This window comes from Lutra lutra, chromosome 10, assembly GCF_902655055.1.
Source record: "Lutra lutra chromosome 10, mLutLut1.2, whole genome shotgun sequence".
NCBI classification, from domain to species: domain Eukaryota; kingdom Metazoa; phylum Chordata; class Mammalia; order Carnivora; family Mustelidae; genus Lutra; species Lutra lutra.
In genome coordinates this window covers 73,336,988-73,358,465 of record NC_062287.1, presented here as the reverse complement: position 1 = coordinate 73,358,465, position 21,478 = coordinate 73,336,988, and the positions used below count along the sequence as shown (strand labels likewise).

The window sequence follows — 21,478 nt, the reverse complement described above, 5'->3', positions numbered from 1 at the left end:
GGTTGGGTGTATTAAATGTATTCTCAATTTATGATGGATTTATTGGATGTAACTCGCTTTATAACTCGATGAAGATCTGTACGAGGTAATTAGGGAATAAGATACAATTCCTGCTGCAATCCATCCATCCATCCATCCATCTGGTATTTACTGAATGCCCTCTATATGCCAGGCACTGCTCTTGACACAGGGATATGACAGTGAACAGAACAGGCAAGATTCAAAAAAAAGTAAAAAGGATACCAAGAAAGAAACATGTAGCTAGCTTAATACCCTCCTTCAAAGGGGAGTACAAGATACTATGAAAATTATGTAAGAGATATGTGGATACATCTGGGGTGATTTTTACAACAGAGTCCCTAAATTCTTTGATACTTCTCCATTAAGAGGAGAGGTTCTGTGTCCCTTCCTCTCAAATCTGAGCTCTGTGACTGCCTCACTAATAAAATCCCACCAAAGTGACGTTCCACCAGTTTGCAGGCCCAAGCCTGAGAAACTGGCAGCCTGAGATGTTCTGTCTCTTGAGATGCTCACCCTTGGAACCCAGCCACCATGCTGTGCAGAGGCCCAGGCCACATGTAGGTGTCCCTGCTAAAAGTCAACATCAACTACCAGATAGTTGAGTGAAGACATCACTAGATGATACCAAACCCAGATGTTAAGTACCCCAGTTTATGAGTCTTTCTAGCAAAGGCTCCAAACACAGTGGAACAGAAACAAACCATCCCTGCTATGCCCTGTCCAAATTCCTGACACAGTCCATGAACATGACAATGGCTGTTTTACACCTCTACATTTTGGGGTGGTTTTTACACAGCAATAGAAAACCAGAACAATTTAAGAAAAAAGAAAAGAAAAGAGAAGAAAACAAAACAAAACTGTAACAATTTTAAGATATAAGGGGTCATACAATACTTTTCACATGGAGATATCACGAATCATATGATTTTTCTAAACAGTAAATAAGTACCATTAAAGTTACAGTGGGCATTAACTAAAGAGAAACTCCAGATCTAGAAATCATATATTCAAACTCTGATAAGGGTCACTATCATGCCAGATTATCAAATAGAACAAAGAGACAATGGATAACCATTAAAATTTCTCATGACATTAACAGAAGTACCAGAGTTCAGTTTCCGAGTTCACTCACTGGACAATTGTTTGCAGAGTACCCACCAATGCTAGGCACTGTTCTAGATGCCAGGCACACAGCAGTCAACAAAACTGATAATTGCTGCCCTCATAGAACTTACGTTCAGTGGAAGGAAGGAGACAACAAACAAAACAAAGTATGTTAAATGGTATTAAATGCTGAGGAGAAATTTAAAAGAAAGGAGACTAGGGAATGTTGCTAGTAGGGGTAACGATGAGGACGGGTTGCGCACTGAGCTGACATTTACATCAAAACCTTCAAGTGGTGGGGAATTAAGCCACGTGGGTATTTGAGGAAAGAGCACTCTAGACAGAGTGAAGAGTAAGTACAAAGGTCCTGAGACGAATGTGGTTTGGCAAGCAAGAAAGTAGCTAAAAAATGAGGTGAGAGAAGAAACTCGTGGCCAGATGGCATAAGCAAATGCCCACAAAACCCAACAACACTGAAACTGGAATCAGGAGAACCAAATTCAACCACAGCAGGAATGTTTTTGTCTGTTTTATTCACTGATTTATCTCCAGCACCTGTAACAGGGCCTAAGACCTAGTAAAATGAATGAAGTCTTAGCTCCATCACTTAGCAGCTATTTGACTTTTAGCAAATGATGCCGACTTTTTGAGCCTCAGTTCTAATCTTTAAAACTAGAATAACAATCCCTCCCCACCTCACAGGGTCACAGTGATCAAGAATGGGGAAATATTTTGTAAACTGCAGAGCACCATATACAGATGAAGTCTTTACTACGGAAAAACAATTATTATCATTATGCTATTATTATTAAACAACAATTATTATGAACAATGACTACTCTACCTTGCCCCATTAATTTCAACTTCTGAATCATTCTCTTCCTCCATCTGTCATGAAATTGGGGCAGGGCTATCTTCCCTTCAGCACGAGGGAGTGGACTTCAAGTACTTGAAGGCTTTTGTAAATAAGTGGCAGTAATTAAGATATAAGAGTTTCTCCTATCAACTTTTCCTTGAGAGTCTCTGAGAAAAAAAAAAAAAAAAGAGACATAGTTTCCATGAGAAGATTCTACACCTTTTGTAAAATCCAGTCAGCTTGCAAAATTTTTTTTTCTGTCAAAGTGCAAGGATACCTAATATGAAAAGAACAACTTAAATTCTCCACATGTTTTATTCTTTCTCTTAAACCTACACCAGACTGTTGAGGACAGGAAGGCGGAGCATGAAAAACACTCTAAGGATTGGAAAGAGGTTTTTTTTTAAGAACCCAACTCCTCTAGTCATCTCAAACGGCTTGGCTCCCATTAGGGACAGAAAATCTAGTACCGAACTCACTCCAACTGAAGACAGCTTCAGTTTGCCCATCAGTAAAAAGGAGATCATATCATCTTCTTAAGGATGCTTCAATTCCAAAATAAAATAATGCATATAAAAGCATCTGGCGTAAGCTAAGCACTCACTACATGTTGGCAGAATCTGGATATTCTTCATTTATTCAACAAATATTAAGTGAACAGCTACAACATGCCTGTCAGCAGTCTACGAACTGGAAAGGGGGCATAAGGAAAAAGGACAAAAATCTTTTTCTCTTGGAACATCCTCCTGTTATCTGCTGTAACGTCCCCCACTGGCCCGTTCGGTCCTCTGGAACTACAACTGGCTTCTGGTAGTATCCCCTCCACAGAACAGCGTCCTTTGAGGTTCTGCCGAGAGCTGTCACGCACCTCTTTTCACCCACCTTTCCCCAGCCTAAACTAACAGCCTCAGTTCTTTGAAGGAGTACGCAAGGATGTGGGAACAAGAACCAGAATAGGGCTGGGTGGGGCCAAGGCAGGTGTCCAGGCAACTCCACCGAAGAAAGAAATCAAGAGAAGCGCACGGATTCCAGGCCAAGGTCAAGACAGGCTGGCCCAACTCAGGTGTGTCACCTGACACCTCTCCCAGGAACGGCCACACTCCCTTCCCAGGCCCCTCAGCGGTCCCCGCCAGGCACCGGGGTACCGGCCCCAGGGGGCGCCCTGGGCCACCGTGGAGGATGGCGGGCCCGTAGGGCATCCGCCCGTACGTCCTTGCCTTTTCTTTCCGGTCGTCTCGGAGAGAATTCCCAGCATCATTCTCGGTGTCTCCATGTTTCCTCCTCCCCAACCCAGGCCCCTCAGTCCCCGGAGGCCCCTCCTGGGAGCCGCCTCACACCTACGCCCTCCCTCTCTCTACGGCCGCCGCCGCCGCTCTCCCCCGCCCCAAGACTGTCAGCGCCCGGCCGCACTCACCTGCGAACCCAGCCCCGGCCCCTCCATCTCGCCACTGGCGGCCGCGACACGGCAAAGTGGCCGCAGCAACCCGCGAGCCCGCTCGCCTCGAGCCGCCTTTACACCCACTTCCTGCTTGAGGCTCCGCCTCCGCCGCGGCCCTGGTCGAACCCCGTGCTGCCAATCGCCCTCGGGAAAGCCAATCCCTGAGCTCCCTTAGGCTGAGGGCGGGACTTTTCTGCTGAAGCTAATGGAAAACCGCGAGTCGCAGGCCCCGCCCCTGGCCCAACCCCGTCCCCGCCGGGTGCTTCCAGCGCCAGGCCGAGATCGTGCTGGGCTCGCCGGGGTTGGCGACACAGGGCTAGGATCAGGCTGTTATTCCAAAGTCACCCCACCACCTACTGAGAGCAAATGCAGACTTGGCTACTAAATAGCTAGATAACCTTGTGAAAGTTTCTTATTTTACTTCATTTCCTCATCTGTGAATGGGGGAAAATAAGGGTACTTAACATGATTGTCAGGAGGATTAAATGAGAGAAAACGTGCAAAGCTTCTCACTGAATGTTTGACATACAGTAAGGCGTCAATAAATGTTAACTATTAAGGCATTTGCCACTCTCCACTTCTGTGATCTTGAGTGAGCCACTGCCACCATCTGGGCCTGTTTTCTTCATACAAAAGAGAAAATACTTGAGTTTCACAGCTCAGACTAGGGAAAGATTAAGCAAGAACCCCCACTTGCATTCTCCACATCCTTTTGTGGACTGAAGGCGCTGGCATCTAAACTGTTCAGCTTCCAGCCCTTGGGTAGTTCCAGCGGGACAGTGGGGCTCTCCTACCTCAGGCCCCGTAAAACACTGGAGTTTTCTAGCCCAGCACTTACTACAATCTTTGTAATTATTCCTTAATGTGTCTGTTGCCAAACCAAAGCGGATTAAGACCTCTAAAAGCTAAACTGCAAAGGAACGGAAAACATTATGACTCCCTTATTCTATAAAAATAGTGTTAATCATAAGTGTCTAGAAATCCAACAAAGTGCTGGGTTTTCCCAGAATAAATACCATGATACAATATAATTGTAAAAATGTTTTAAACTCTGTCATTATCATTATTATTATTATGTCCTTCCTATTGGGCACAGCAGTCCTGAGTCACCCCAAAAGCCCAACCTCTCTGAGGCCATAAACAAAACAGACAAAAACCTTATTCTCTTGGAACATCCTCCTGTTATCTTCACTAATGTGCCCCACTGGCCTGTTCCGTCCTCTGGAACTACATCCCTCTTTTGGTAGTATGTACTCCACAGAGTAGTGTCCTTTGGGATTTTGCAGAGAGCTATCACGTATCTCTCTTTCACCCACCTTTCCCCACCCTAAACTAGAGCCTCAGTTCTTTGAAGGAGTGAGAAGGATGAGGTAACAAGAGCCAAAACAGGGTTGGTTAGGGCAAAAGTGGGTGCCCAGACATCCATCTCTGAACTCTCAATGCCCAGCACAGCACTGGGACATGGACAGTGGTTAGTATAATTTTACTGAGTGAATGGACAGATGGATAGGTACGTCATCAACTTCTATGATACAAGGAAGGACAAAAAGAAGTGTAAGCAACTTCCCGTGAGAGTCAGAGCAGTGAGCAATTAATTTGGACAGGCCAGGATGAGACACTGGGCTAGGCTTACACAGGAGAAAGCCTTTGGGTATGGTCAACTTTGTTTAACTAATAAGAGCTGTGTTTATTGATCACTTACTATGTATTGGCACCCTGTAACAGTGTTTTTGCATTTATTATGTCTAATCCATGAAAGGAGTGTTAGTTTCCTCATCTCCCAGAAGAAAAAACTGAGCTTCCAACTGAGTATATAAACCGCAAGTCACACAGCCGGTAAGTGTTCGAGAGGGGACTCAAAACCAGGTCTCTTACTGAAAAGTACTTTCACTGAGGCAGTTTGGTTGTTTCACTTTCAAAGACTGAATTAGGAGATATTTTTTAAACTTGTGGGATGGTTGAAGTCTGCTATTTCAGTGCTTCTGCATCAATAACCTAGTACAGGAAGATTCTGGAACAAATAAATGCTAACACTGTACTCTTTAGTAAGGTTCCTGCTCCACTCTGCTCATTTGTTTGATGCCTGCACTGAACCACTTCAGACTGGGATCAGGATAGCCACCACTGATGGCTCTATGAGAGCCAACCCAACAAGGCCCACAGGGCCACCATCACCTCCCATCTTTGAAAACATCTTTAGTGTGGAGACGTACCACAGTAGAACATCATGATGGGTAGGAGCAGGGTATGGAGCAGCCTGCCTGAGTAGATATCTGCTCTTGGGCCAGGTGCTCAATCTTTTCATGCTTCAGTTTCCTCGTCTGTACAAGTGGGACAATAATCATACTTACTTGCCAGCAGTGTTGAGTGAATTAAATGAGCCAATGTATGTGAAGTACACAGAAGCGTGCCTGGTACATGTCTTCACAAGGTCTCCCCTCTCTATATATCTGTGTTCTAACCCTCTCTTCCCACAAGGACACTTGTCGTATAGATTAAGGCCAACCCACATGACTGCATTTTAATTTACTTGCCTCTTTAAAGACCTTACTTGCAAATGCTGTCACATTCTGAAGTACTGGATGTTAAGACTTCAACATATGAATGGGAAGGAAGACAACTATATGACCCTGGGCAAATCATTTTCTCTCTCCGTTGACACTTTGTTTATTTGTAAAATGGGGCTGGGATGCTGCAGGAAACACTAACCTCAATGGTCCCTCTCAGTTTTGCTCAGGTAATTTCCCCTGCTGAGACTAAGCTCTACCTCTCCAATCCCATAGCATTTTTGGGATCTCTTTTAGAGGACGCTATTTCCCTCATTCTGCAACTATATACTGAGTTCCTACTAGGTACCAAGCACCATCAACTATTGAGCAAGATCCCCCGCCCAAAAATTAGTCTCTGATTTCCTGGGGCTTAGTAGTTTAGTAGCAAGAGACAGACTTTAATCAAATGGGCTCACACATACTGACCTCTTAGATCAGCCTTGCAGTTATTGGGTGGATGTTCTTCCCTCTACTTGGCCATGGACTCCTGGCACATATCCATCTTTATGCCCCTCACCATGTTCTGCTCAAGGTCTGGCACACAGAGCCTAAAAAGAAGTGCTGTCCAAACAAATGAACAAATGAATGAATACAGCAAAGATCATGGTTTACACAAGGAAATCAAAGATGGTTCAGCTCCATAAATCACTGTAAGGAGTGCTGATTTCACAATGTTTAACAACTCTTGGCTTTGAAGAAAAATTCCACATTAGAGTTTGCTGTTCTCCACTGTCACACGATGGGTGGCAACTGACTTCATTCTGACTGAACTTTTGACTCTGGTCTCATTTCTGTCGTGGCCTTAGAAAGGAGAGGAGCATTTTTTTGGATCAGGGGCTTGGATTTGTAATTATTTCAAAGGCACTGTCATGATCCTTTGGAATGTCACAAAGCTCCACACATCTGTCAGCACACAGGTTTTCCCGGACACCAGTTAGAAAACCCAAGTGCTCACTGGTGTCGAGTCAGCAGGGCTGGGGTGGGGATGAGTGCTTCCTGTGAACATTCAGGCAACAAATGTTTATTGAGCTCCTACTGTGTGCCAGGTACAGGCTAAAACATATGGAGTGCGGTGGCGACAGCAGAGTCTCTGCTCTCCTGAAGGTCAAGTCTTTGGGCAAACACTGATAGAGATACATAATTATATATATATTTTTTTAAGAGGAAAAAGTAGAGACAAGAATAAGTGCTAACAAGGAAATATAACATAGGGACCTACATTAGCCTGGGGAGATAAAGAGTCCTTTTCATAAATTCATAAAACTAGGTCAAAAGGACTTTCCCAACTTCCTCTATTTATAGATGGGGAAACTGAGGCTTGGGGAGGGAAGTGACTTGCTCAGGACCATTCTACAAGTTAGTGGAGAAGATAGGGTTAGGGCAGCTCTTCTGGTCCTGCTCCCAAGGCTATCTCGCCAACTCTCAAAGAGCCTCAGTTTCTAACTGTAACCAACCGCACAGATTCTCGGGGCTGGGAGTTGCGGGAAGGACCAGGGATTACTTAGAAGCCTGGCTCTGTCTCTTGCCTTCTATGCATGAAAAGCTTCACGGTTAAAAAGTGAAAGCGACTTTTTCCCTTTATTTTGTATATAATTCGTCAAGATCTGGTAATGAGATCTTCTAAGTAACTGGGTTAGGACCATGGTGTACATCTTATATTTTACTTGCCAGATTAACCAGATGTGTGTGTGTGTGTGAGAGAGAGAGAGAAAGAGAGAGAGAGGGGAGGTAAAACAGGAAGTATTCCTACTATTTTTTGGTTGGTTGCTATTTTGAGGCTTAGTCACCTACTTACAGTCACATATTTAAATATCTATTCCTATGGAAATTTTTCTGGATGTTTCCAAACTGTGACAGCAACACTCAGGATTGGGTAATAAATCCACCTTGACTTTAATACAGGTAAGACTCGCTGCTCTACCTTCTCTAGCCATCTATCATAGCTCTGTATTTATAGATTTATATACCCACGCGCCCCCCCCCCCCTTAGTCTCTGTGCTCCTACAGGACACTTATATATGACTTCCTCGGGGAGGGTGGAGTCCTAGATCAGGTTCGGACTCCCCTTTGAATGCTCCCATAGCACCTATAGTTCTCCTAACAGAACTCAAGGAACATTAATTTTTTTTAAGATTTTATTTATTTATTTGACAGAAAGAAATCACACATAGGCAGAGAGCCAGGCAGAGAGAGGAGGAAGCAGGCTCCCTGCCAAGCAGAGAGCCGGATGCGGGACTCGATCCCAGGACCCTGAGATCATGACCTGAGCCTAAGGCAGAGGTTTAACCCACTGAGCCACCCAGACACCCCCCATAGGAATATTATTAAATTCATGTTTTGAACAGCTATCTTCTCTGCACACCATGAGTGGTTCTTTGAACATAGAACCTGGCCTTGATTCAGACACAGATGTGTTCCCAACGCATAGCACGGTACCTAGCCCATGGGAACTCAGCTTAATAATCAGTTGTTGAGTAACAAATAATCCTGTATTAATTCATTTTTATTTATATCCCTGGCATCTAGCACATTTCCCAACCCAGGCTATACGTTCAGAAAATGATGCCTTGAGTTGAAGAATCCCATCTATGGCTTTATACAGTTTGCAAAAACACTTTTGCTTTTACTTATATTGCAACTCATAACATCCCTGTGAAGTGAGCAGAGCGGGGATTAGCACTCCTCTTGATAGCCTGTGATCCAGGAAGCTTCCGAGGTTTCCCCAGGGTGTCAGCCTAGAGACTGTGGAAGAGCCCAGACTCAGGGCTTCGGGTGACGAGGGTAGGGCTGTCTCCTGTGTGACAAGGCTGTGACCTTGGCAATACAATCACTGACAAGAAATAAGTTTGGGGGGGGGCGCGCCTGGGTGGCTCAGTGGGTTAAAGCCTCTGCCTTCAGCTTGGGTCATGATCCCAGGGTCCCAGGATGGAGCCCTGAGTCAGGCTCTCTGCTCAGCAGGGAGCCTGCTTCCTCCTCTCTCTCTCTTTGCCTGATTCTCTGCCTACTTGTGATCTCTATCTGTCAAATAAATAAATAAAAATCTTTAAAAATAAAAAGAAATAAGTTCAGGGCCTAGGGACTATCTACTGGTTCAGAAACTTTCAAAACTTCATACAGGATTTTTTTCAAAAGTATTTCCAAACTTCCCACCTACCTGGAGGGATCAAGGTGGGACATGAGTTTAAGAGGTTTACTCTTTGTGTGCTCTTAGCAAGAGGCCTTACCTCTTTGAGCCTACATGCTCTCGTCTATGAAATGGCAATGGTAAAAGAACCTACTTCATAGAGTAGTTGTCTGGATTGAATGAAAGAATGTATGTCATGTACATACAAGAAGTGGTTTGTAAATGTGGGTCATTACTAGATACTCAAGACTACTGAGAAAAGCTGAGATCTTCGGGAAATTCAGCCTTAACACTGATTACAATGCAACTCTGAAATATTCATGACTTCATAGCAAATACAATGACCACAGTTCCCCTGGTCAAAATCCATTCCTTGTTTCGACAAGGACATTAGTTTGTGACATTTTAAAGGAGTAATCATTCTTCTTTTTCCACCATCACTCTGCCCTGCACACTAAACTATTTGCGGTAATGAGAGGAGCTGCATTCCCACCAGCTCTGCCTTCACTAGAAGACAAGAAACTGGTTAAATCTGCTGTTCACTGCTGCCCAGCGGGCTCCAATTAGAGCGACAGTGGTGTCCATGGTAACTGGCCAAGCTGGCTTGCTGTGGTCTAAGTTGTTCAAGAATATAGAAGGGACGAGAGGAGACCTAATTGGTTAACTATCATCTCAGTTTCTAAATGAAAGAATTCCACACTGTGCTTTGGAGAGATGCTGAATCTAGACAAAAATCTGAATTTCCCAAGCGGAAGGCACTGAGGTCATTCCCAACGCCACTCACTGAGTTCCCGATGAATCTGACCACTGGAAATATGGTTTATCAGCAAGGGCAGTAGGTGAGATGGCAGGAGAGGCAGAACATGAGATAAAATGATTACATGAAATTCTGCCATTCCCTTGAACCTTCTGTGGCTCCCTTTTTCCTGTGGCCAAGTCCATTGTAGAACTGGAGTTGAACAGTGAGGCACCCTCAAGAACCAAGGTCGCCATGGTCATTAGTTTCTCTCTCATCTCTGTGCCTCTGGACATCTGTCCTGCTCTATAGATAGGGGCCCTCTGTGTACTCTGTACTCACAACTCCTGCTTTCCCACAATTTCTGCTTATGTGGGACATTGACTCCAGCCCTGACTCTACAAGATCTTATAGGCCCGGCAAAAGCTACCTACTCGTCACTGACCAGGAAGCGTTCTCAAGGCTAGAATATACCCAGGGTGGGAAGGGGGTACAGATCAGAAAGGAGAATCAAGATGGGTGAGTTGAGTACAGGGCGCCAGAAGCCAGGGCTCCAGCTGTGATCAGAGCTGGGTCACAGACCCACAGAAATCCTGAAGCAAGAGCCAGGCCTTTCTCTAGCTTAGCTTTGCCCTCCATCAGCCATGCGCTTGAACAGCCCGTGAAGGAGATGTTGGGGCAGGGGGAGGAGCCAGGCCAGCAGTGAAGAGGGCTAGCTTTCAAGTGACCAATTATTGGCTGCATGTTCTCTGGTGAGACATCGAATCCCTATGGGTTTCCTCCCCTGCAAATGGAACTTTGGCCACAGCATGACTGAACAGCACTTGCAAGTATGTGTTGTGGAAACATATGCAGAACTTGTCCTATGCCATAGACAGGAAGGAAGGAAGGGAGTCCTGAGCTCCAAGACCAGGTTAGTTTGATTCCAGTCCCTTGGGACTGTGGACACTTACAGGTGATTCTCCTTGCAGTGAAGGACAAGCCAGACACCTGTCTCGGGAAGGGAGAAACAGTACCACATCATTATTTTAGTGCAGAGCTGGGTTAATGGAACCAGGAGCCAAGGGACACAGAAGGAAGTGTGTTGAGATGCCTCTCAGACAAGACACAGACCAGACACCTCTCACTCTTGTCAGCCCCCTGTCTCAACGTCTCAGCCCCATTGGGTCCTGTTCTCAGGCAATTCACGTAGAGTCTGAGATAGAGTATTAAAATCAGTAAAATTTTTGCAAACAAGCCTTCTAGCCTTAACTGGATAAGCCCAGACTACTTTTTAAATGATAAAATGAAACTAAAAAGTCTGGAGACGTCTCAGGCAGACTAAAATGCTTAAAGTTGCATGAAAATTTGCAAAAATCCCTATGGTGTGTCTATATTATCAATACATGGTTTCGTGGTTTTGTTTTGTTTTGTTTTGTTTTTTAAACAACGAGTTTGTCCTTTTTCCTTTTGAGTTACTTGGGGTTTTGTTGTTTTTTTTTTTTCATCAATTTACCATCTGGAGTCAACCCAGAATCTTGAGGGTAGCCTTGCAAGAATTGTGACTTCAGGAAATGGAGTGATCAGAAAGCAAGGAGTGGTTTCATGGTTGTAGGACTTTTAAAAACACTCCACCCAATCTGCTCCCTGAGTCAGGATTTTCTCACTCTTCCACATCTCTCAAAAGCTGCCCCATCACTGTCTCCTTGGATACCCACACTGCCTTCTACCATTTGGGTTATGCGGAGCAGAGCTTTATCTCACTCTAACTTACCTCGTGGGCACTGTTTCTGGCTCTTGGAACACAAAAATTCCAATAAACTCTCTCTTCTACCTCGTAGCCCATTGGATATTTGGGTGAATAATGCCACGCCAGTGTGTGTTGTCCTGCTGGTTAAATATCCCCAGCTCTTTCGCCATTCCTCCATGGGCATGAAGACAACATAGAGGAAATGTTGTTTTTGGAGGAGCCAGACTGTGGCTATGACAAGGTAACCACATACCTGGGCCAAGTCACACAATCTTTCCAGGACATCAATGCTATATTTTAAGGTCGTAAAGTAGAGTAAATGAGAGAATGTGTGTAAAACATCTGGTATGGTGTCTGCCTCACGGTGGACGCTTTGTGCGTGCATGGTTGTTATGAGACTTGCTTGTAATCACTCCAACTTCAGGAGGATTTTGCATCAAAAAGGAATGGAGCTGAGATATTTAGAAGTAGAAAGAAATCAAGGGCTGTGGCCAAGGGAGCTGGGCAGATGAGGCTTTGAGCTAAAAAGGAAAGAACAGACCAGCCACAGGAGGCCAAAGAAGATTCCATAACGTGAAGATGAAAATACCTATTTCGCAGTGGTTGGCATCATCAGGAACAAATTATAGAGTGTTTGTGAATGTGTTTTGTAGAATAAATCCTCCCCTGTGCTCCTAGAACACGGGTGCTTCACCTCATCGTATGATAATCGCTTGTCAATATGTTTATTTCCCCCTGAAGATTGTAAAGTTATCATAGTGGGAATATGTTGGTGTTCTTTTTCTGCCCAGCTCCCTCTTTCATTGGAGAAGCACATCTCCCTTACTCCAAGTGGTTCAGATGGGACAGCCCATGTCAGTACCCTGCCTGCTGTGAGCTACAGGGCTGAGTTCGTGAGCCAGGCCAGACCCATTAGGGTCTGGAGAGATTGGTCCAAGGCATGGAGGCACATGCAGCCCAACCAGAGCCCACCAGAGTCCTTCCATGTAATTTGATCTTTGGGTGCTGGAAAAGATGTTTCTTTCTTTAGAATTATGAGCTCTAAGAACATTAGCTTGGCAATAGAATTTATTCATTCAACAAGTATTTATTCAGGACCAAAATATCAGTCCAAGTTGAGAGGATCCAGTCATGAGACATATGCCTCTCTGGATTTTTTTTTTAAGATTCTATATATTTATTTTAGAGAGAGAGCATGAGCGGTGGGACCAGAGGGTAGGGGCAAAGGGAGAGGGAGAAGCAAGCTCCTCACTGAGCAGGGAGCCCAATGCGGGGCTTAATCCCAGGATCCTGGGATCATGACCTGAGCTGAAGGCAGACGCCTAACAACTGAGCCACCCAGGAGCCCTCTCTGGATATTTTAAACAGAGGGAATTTAATATAGGAAAGTGACTACATAGTGTTGGAAGGGCTGAGGATGAAAAAAAAAAAAGAGGGATTTTCTTTTTTTTAAGATTTTACTTATTTATTTGTCTCAGAGAGAGAGAGAGAGCACAAGCAGGGGGAACAGCAGGCAGAGGGAGAAGCAGGCTCCCTGCTGAGCAAGGATCCTGATGCAGGACTCCATCCCAGGACCCTGAAATCAAGACCTGAGCTGCAGGCAGATGCTTAATAGACTGAACAACCCAGGAGTCCCAAAAAGAGGGATTTTGAGTTAACCCAAATCATAGTGATGCAGGAAGAAGCCGCCATCCTTAATAGTGGGAGAACTGTAGGGTAAAGGCAGCACCACCAGAGTCCAGCACCTGGGAAGAGGGTAGGCTGGGCTGGTGCTTTGAGCCATAGAGGTTTCCCGAAGGTGGCCAGAGCTGAGACCATGATGGGGTACACAGCAGGTGGTGCCAGGCCATGTTGGAGAGCTACTCAGGCTCTGAGGAAGAAACTTCACAGGCAGGAACTAGAAGTGCCAGAAACTCCCTGTTGCTATCCATGCCTGCCGGGGAGACGCTAACCCAAGTCCAAAGCAGGAAAAGAGCCTCCCCTGTCTCCTCCTTTCTGCTAACTCCTCACCATTGCCTAATTGATAGAGCCTATCTGAAAACCTCTTGGCGAGAACTCTGGAAAACACAGCTACGGAGCCCAAGCCTCCCTGGGATACACAGCAGAACAAAGCAGAGTAGAAATAGAGGCTGAGAACAACCAGGCAAAACACTGGCCAAGGTGCTCTATGCTAGGTCTTGTTCTAGGGACTGGGGTTAGAGCTGTAAGCAAGACAGAAAATACCCTGCTCTCCAGGAACTTAATTCTGGAGGGGGAGGATAGACAATACAATGGCAAACCCCAGACAAACAAGGGAGTGCAATAGGACACACATTCAGTTGGACTTAGTGCAGGTTCCTTAGAAGCTGAGTATGAGATGAGGATTAATATAAAAGTGATGTATTAAGCGTGTGTTCTCAGGAACACCTCTAAGGGGAGGGGACGTAATGCTTAATTTCATATGTCCCCTTGGCTACACTATGGTGACCAGTTGTTTGGTCAAGCACTAGTCTAGATGTTTCTATAAAGGTCTATGTTTAGCTGTGATAAACATTTATGCTCTGTTGACTTTTAAGTAAAGCAGATGATCCTATATAGTGTGGGTGGGCCTCACCTAATCAGTGGAAGGACTTAAGAGCAAAGACTGAGTTTTCCTGAAGAAGAAGGAAATCTGCCTCCAGATTGAAACAGAGAAATTCTGACTCTTGGACACAAGACTGCAACCTCAACTCTTACCTGAATCTCCAACCTGCTGGCTTACCCTACAGATGTCAGAGTGCCAACCCTAACAATCATAAGCCAATCCCTTAAAATCTCTCTCTCTCTATCTCTCTCTCTCTCTCTCTCTCTCTCTCACTCTCTCTCAGATTTGTTTCTCTGAAGAACTCTGATTATTATGGCAGGGGAGATGAGGAGAAGCAGAGCAAGGATGTGGTCTCAGTCCGATGCCATGGGGAGCTCTGGAGTGTAAACCACAGAGTTTGCCCTGCCTCAAGGCAAAGGAGTTGGGTTTTGTGCACCTGCATCAGTCAATTCCCAGGCAACCCTTCAGAGAAGGTTGCGGGTGTCAGTTATACACATACTTCAGCTCTTGGGAGTTTCTTTTCTCTATTTGTTAAGGTCATAGTATTTTAATTCCAGAGGGTAACAAAGACTCCTGGGAGGAATACTATACTATTTCTCTATTGTCAAACTAAAAGGGATTTCTTTAATTAGGAAACTACCTTTGGGTTTCGTGGGATGTAGGGCTTAGCTTAAGGACCTAGAAAGTCTGGTTTCAGGTTCCAGCTTGGCAAACTCACTGTATGATCTTAAAAAGAAAAAAAAAAAAGTGGTGGGGCACCTGGGTGGCTCAGTCGGTTAAGCATCTGCCTTTGGCTTCCCTTGTGATCTCAGGATCCTGGGAAGGGTCTTAGAATTGAGCCTTGCATCGGGCTCCCGGCTCAGCAGGGAATCTGCTTCTCCCTCTCCCTTCCACCTCATTCTCTCTCTCGCTCTTCTTTGAACTTTACCAGAGAGCTAGCCAAGACAACAAAAATCTCTACTCACACCCTCCATATCTCTACCCTCTGCCACTACCAGATAAACAGCACTTCTAGAAGCTTCCCTGATCTCTCCAGGAGGGCAGCTCAAGCAGGGTTCCTTTAGGGTTTCTGTGTATAAATACAGCACTGATTTGAGGTTACATAAGGCAGAAGAAGATTTGGTTCAGTGAAAGGGCTACTGAAGTCCTGCTCATTCCCAGTTGGCCAGATGTCCCCACACTATTTGAACCTTGTTTCCCAAGGGTAACGGGGGCAGGCCCCCAATGGACCAGATCAGCACACTCGAAATGGTATTCTTTTCTTTTCGGATCAAATATAAAGTGACCGGTTTCTTCATCGTGCCCAACCAATGCCTGTTACAGATTAACCCAATTCCATAGGTGTATGAGGAAGGCAGGAGCTGGGGTCCACCTTGGCTTTAACAAGGCAAGCAGAGTGTGTGTCCGGGGAGGCAATGTGGTCGGCAGGGAGGGGCGTAGGCCTAGGAGGATGGTTTCTATCGCACCCTGTAACTCACTGTAGACCACTGAACTTGGGTTCTCTAAGCCTCAGGCTCCTCATCTGTGAAATGGGTCGGGGGAGGGCTGGGTCAAATATGTTCAGCCCAGGAGAGCACCCAGAACTATGGCCCAGCCCCCAGGATGTCCAGCCTGGTGAAAAGCTTCACTGAGGCCCTTTTGATAACAATTTTCCTGATGGCTTTTCTGTGTTTTCTAGCAGCAGGTGTTTTCTCCTAAGTGTGGTGTGTGTAGAATATTAAAAAAAAAAAAAAGTGGCACGGGGGGCGAATCACATTTTAATATTTGCATTGTGATTATTTGTGACAGCCATCTTCTGAATCCTCAGATATTACCATTCTGAACCTCTCCCGAGTCAGATTTCATAACCTCCCCAACACAGATCCATCCGTGAATAAGATTTCATTATTAAGAATTTCATTCCTCAGAATGGATTTTTTTTTTTTCCTTATTTGGGCACCGTGGGCAAGGCACCGAGATGACATGATTTATTGCTTCTGGTTCGTTGGCCTTGGTTACTGACTCTGCCTGCGTACTAATTTTATGGCAGGCTGAACTTCTGCTTCTTTGTCAGCTTCATCCCAAAGGAGGAAAAACCGCAGCCCCTAATACCTTCCAAACAAACAAACCAAAATCACCCCCAGAAGGTAGCGGTGCACCTTTCCCTTGGAACAAAGGCTCCCGTTTGCTCAGAAGGCTATTCTCCCACCCATGGACCCTTGAAGATGGATTGAAAAAAACAGCAGACAAGTAACTGTTCTGGTAGGAAATAGAACAGACTGATTACTTCTTAATGAGTATCCATGCAGAGTAAACATCCTTGCACAGGAAACATCTAAGCACGGTCCTCATCGCCATTAGATTCTGCCTTGAACAAGTTTACTCATAATGGAGGTCTTTCTTCCTGCCAATGAAATATATATGGAAATACACGTTACTTATTAGATCATACACGTGCATGTGTGTTTTCCAGAGCTCAGAAAGACTTTGAAGAGAAGGAAAATTCATACTTACTGAGTATATTAGTTTCCCGGGGCTGCTGTAACAAATCAACACAAACTTTGCGGCTTAAGATGACAGAAATGTATTCTCCCGACCGTTCTAGAGGCCAGACATTCTAAATCAGTGTCATCAGCCCAAACTGAGGTGTTGGCAGGGCTGCACACCCTCCAGAGCCTCTAGGTTCCTGGTTGCCTCCAGCTGCTGGTGGCTGTCTGTGTTCCTTGGTTTGTGGACTCATTCAAATTTCCTAAGCTCTATCTTCACATCACCCTCTCCTCAGTGTGTGAACTCTCTCTTTCTGCCTCCCTCTTATAAGTACATACATGATTGCATTTAGGACCCACTTGGATAACACAGAATAATCCCCTCACCTCAAAATACTTAACTTAATCACATCAGCAGAGACTACACCTTCCCGCATTTTTGTTGTTGTTGTTTGTTTTTTGGTTGTGGGTTTTTTGTTTGTTTGTTTGTTTTTGCCACATAAGGTAACACTCACAGGTTCTAGGGATTAGGGCATGGAAATCTTTCGGAAGGCCGTTTCCGGCCTACCAGCTGAGCATTTACTCTGTCATTTCCTACCTGTGTCTGGATACTTGCATCTGCTTCCACAAGCCCTCTGTAGGAACGTGCCGCAGGGAAAGAACCTGGGGCTGGGAACCAGGAAACCTGAGTTTGTTTGTTTTTTTTAGTTTGTTTTGGGGGCTCTGCTTTTGTTTTGTTTTTGTTGTTTAGAGAGGGAAAGGGAGAGGGCTCAAGTACATGCTTGCGCGTGCAAGCAGAGGCAGAGGCAGAGAGCAGAACAGAAAAGGGGCAGAGGGAGAGGGAGGGAGAGAATCTTAAGCAGATTCTATGCCCAGCATTGGGCCTGTCATGGGGCTCGATCTCACCGCCCTGAGATCATGACTTGAGCTGAAATCAAGAGTCAGACACTTAACCAACTAAGCCACCCAGGCACCCAGGAAATCTCAGTTCTGTCACTCACCAGCACAGGTGCCATCACCTTCCTTTTCAGTGGCCAGGGCAGACATTACTAGTTGATCACAACACTAGTTTTTGCCAAACCCTTGGACTTTTTCTTTTTTTTAAGATTTTATTTACTCAACAGAGAGAGACACAGTGGGAGAGGGAACACAAGCAGGGGGAGTGGGAGAGGTAGAAAAGTAGGCTTCCCGCCGAGCAGGGAGCCCGATGCAGGGCTCGAGCCCAGGACCCCGGGACCATCACCTGAGCCAAAAGCAGACATTCAGGGACTGAGCCATCCAGGCACCCAGCTTTTTTTTTTTTTTTTTTTAAGATTTTGTTTATTTGTCAGAGAGAGAGAGAGAGAAACAGAGCACAAGCAGGGGGAGCTACAGGCAGAGGGAGAGGAAGAAGCAGGCTCCTCGCTGAGCAAGGAGCTGGATGCAGAACTCAATCCCCGGACCCGGGGATCATGACCCGAGCCAAAGGCAGACATTTAACCAACTGAGCCACCCAGGCGTCTCCAAACCTTTGGATTAATTTCAGAATCTGTAATACAATGTTGCAGAAAGTCAAAGTGAATTGAAACCTCTTTGCCATCCCTATCTTGAACCCTCAGTTTCCTCATGTGTGAAATTAAAATATTCTCTGCACATCTACTTTCTAAGGACAGTGTAAGGATCAAATGACATAATAGATGAGAAAGCACTTATAAATGTTTAGAGTGGGTGACTAAAAAAGATATGTCCCCAAGAGGAACTCATGGGGAGACTGTAGAGGACAGCCTTGCCTAGAAAGATAGAGAGCTCTCAGTGCAAGGAGATTATGAAGGTCAGTTTCAGGGGGTGAGGATAGATGATCATTCTTTTTCAGCCAATAAAATAACATAAGCAAAGAGAGCCCATGCATTCAGTAAGGATAGCTTTGAAATAACATCAAGCATATAAATCTTACACTAATGTTTGCTTGGCTCACTCACCATAACCATCTGGTATGTGTCAGCCTGAACCCAGGACGATACACTTGCTAGGCATCCAGCACCACAAACTCTGTTCAAATCATATGAACCCTTCAGAGACTATTAAGAATGCACTCCTCCAGGGAGTCTTCCCTGATAGGGCAGAAGGGGCTCTCTCCCAACTCCATATGCATTTTTGTCGCTTTGCGTGTGCATTTCAAGGTTCCCTTGGTTGGAGAAAGAGACAACTAACGCTTGTCTGCATAGATGTTTCATGGGCTCTTGTCAAAAAGCTTTATGTGAATATCCTAAATCCCCAGCCAAGATATCAAAGTGCTTCTCCTTCCTTTCCATTTTTGGAGTCAGAAAACGACCTCTAAACATTTTCGTGACCCCTTTGGATGCTGGTTCCAGCTTGACTGTTTTCCCTGGGATCTGGTTCTAGGCTTCATTCTGCTACAGACGAGCTGTGTGATCTTGATAAGTTCTGAGCCTCAGCTAGATCCTCTGTAAAATGAGAAGGGTGTTGGACACTGCCCTCCCTGCCTCTCAGGATTGTCAGCAATGACTAAGAACCTAAGCTTTGTTGCAGACAGACTAGTTCAAATCCCAGCTCATTTACATTCTAGTTGTGTGACCTTGGGAAAGTTGCTAAACCTCCAGGAGCCAGTTTTTCACCTATAAAATGGGAATGCCTACTTTCTAGGATCATTAGCAAGGATAATATCTGTTCAATGCTTAGTATAGCACTTGACATCTATGAAGTGCTCAATGCATGTTAGCAAGCCTTGTTAATTTAAAGAAACTGCTTTAGTTGGAAGAAGTGGTATTGTCAAACTAGAGGTACAGTTAGGCAGAACAGAGGTATCTGGGACTAAACAGGGAGCTCAGGATCAGGCAGGTCTAGGAAGGGGGATCTTGAGTCTGAGGCTCAAGATCAGGCATGTTGTGTTGAAGTCATCGTAATGGTAACAATCGACACACATGATGGAATTGTCCTAGGCTCTGGCAACTCTCTTTCCGGTCCACTTACCCTCCACTCAAGACTCCAGGTGTTTCTGGACCCAGCCCGATAGGAACTGAGAATATGCGTAGCATGTTTTCAAGTACAAGGTGAAGACCCTAACTGTGATAGTCAGCAAGGACTTGTTCTTAGGAGCTAAAAAGAACCCTGGTTATACTCCTGGAAGTCCAAGTTCAGCCCTTCCTTGCATTAAGGCAGCAATCCCCTGGTGAAAGTCAGGCATGTTATAACACGTTTACCTGGATGTGTCTTAGAGATAACTGTTCTAACAGAAGATGAATCTATTTTACAGATGAAGAAATTGAGACTAAAAAATTGAGGTTAAGTGATTTCCTGAAGGTCACATAACCTTTAAGCGGCAGATGGCCAGGTCTTTTGGGAGTCTCACCCATGGCTCTCTCTGCTACGTGATGCTATTCTGAGATTCCAGGAAAGAAAGGGGTAGACCCACTCCACTTTCTCCCCTCCCCTAGCATTTTCTGTCTCTATTGGATTGACTGCATTGGTATCACTGGTCACTAGTATCTCTGTGGGGGAGCCTCACCTCCCCATGAGAGTCCTCTCGGCTCACCTGGAAGCTGAGTGAGGAGGGGAGCAGTTTGGGGGCCAGTAGGAAAATTGAGGGTTACATTACTGGAGGTGTATAAATTGGTACATGTTTTCTGGAGAGTTGGTAGCAATAGTCATCAAAAGTCTTAGTATGGGTATGCTTTGATGCAGCAATTCCACTCTTCAAATTTATCCCAAGGAAATAATCCAAAAAATATATAAAAATTGTATAAAAATACAAGCAAAGTGCAAAAAAAAGAAAAACAAAACAAAGTCTAAAAGGTCTTAGTTAGGGATTAGGCAAAGGTAATATATCCGTACAGTGAAATACTATGCAATCATTCAAAGGGATGATGTTGGACTGTATTGTTATGTAAATAAACATTATAAATGAAAAAATAGGTCGTATGTGTAGTGTGATCTCATCTTCTGTAAATGAATTATATTCATACCTATATACTGTGTGATCTTTCCTAACTGGCATCCAACAACTTAGCTGACTCCCAGTTGAGTCAACCCTCCCTTTCCACCTAAAAACCGAGAGAAATGACTCTCATATCCACAGAAGGCTCTGGAGGGAAGGCTGTGCCTTTTTAATACCCCACTTCTTTTTTTTTTTTAAGATTTTATTTATTTATTTGACAGAGAGAGAGAGAGAGATCACAAGCAGGCATGGAGGCAGGCAGAGGGAAGAAGGATCCCCGCCAAGCAGAGAGCCCAACGCTGGGCTTGATCCCAAGACACCAAGATCACGATCTGAACTGCAGGCAGAGGCTCAACCCGCTGAGGCACCGAGGTGCCCCTAATGCCCCACTTCTGTTCCCACCAGACAGCTCACGTGGTCAGCCGGCATCCGTTTAAAACTTCTCCAGCCTCTTTATCCCAATGTCCTTGTTAGTATAATTTCATAGTTAAATATTATATGAACTGAAAAAAATGAGTGAAAACAGTAAAAAAGCTCCTTTAAAAAAACTAAATTGAGGGGCACCTGGGTGGCTCAGTGGGTTAAAGCCTCTGCCTTCGGCTCAGGTCATGATCTCAGGGTCCTGGGATCGAGTCCCGCGTCGGGCTCTCTGCTCAGCAGGGAGTCTGCTTCCCCCTCTCTCTCTGCCTGCCTCTCTGCCTGCTTGTGATCTCTGTCTGTCAAATAAATAAATAAAAAATCTTAAAAAAAAAACTAAATTGAATATTTTGAAGAATTCAACTGCTATTGTAGTAACGTAGTTACAATGGATTGGCAAGGGGGAGTGTGGTTCGGAAAAATTCAAGATTCTGCCCTCAGAATGCTTTTTTCTTCAAAGAATAAAAACAGGAATTTGGAGACAAACTATCATGGTATCTATAAAAAAAAAAAAAGATGGACTCCTTTCAGCAGAGTGATAG

The 21,478-nt window shown here is 44.9% G+C and overlaps 1 protein-coding gene across 2 annotated transcripts in view; it reads right to left on the bottom strand.

The window, feature by feature from the left end:
* ZDHHC13 (zinc finger DHHC-type palmitoyltransferase 13) overlaps window positions 1-3,503 on the bottom strand; it is a 54,450-nt gene extending 50,947 nt beyond the window's left edge. Inside the window, exon 1 of one of the 2 annotated variants that reach the window (XM_047692611.1) lies at window positions 3,396-3,503. In XM_047692611.1, the coding sequence (XP_047548567.1) occupies window positions 3,396-3,422 (27 nt within the window). In that variant the 5' untranslated portion in view covers window positions 3,423-3,503. The remainder of the gene's footprint in view (window positions 1-3,395) is intronic. The other variant, XM_047692612.1, reaches the window with a different exon arrangement.
* Between the last annotated feature and the right edge of the window lie 17,975 nt (window positions 3,504-21,478).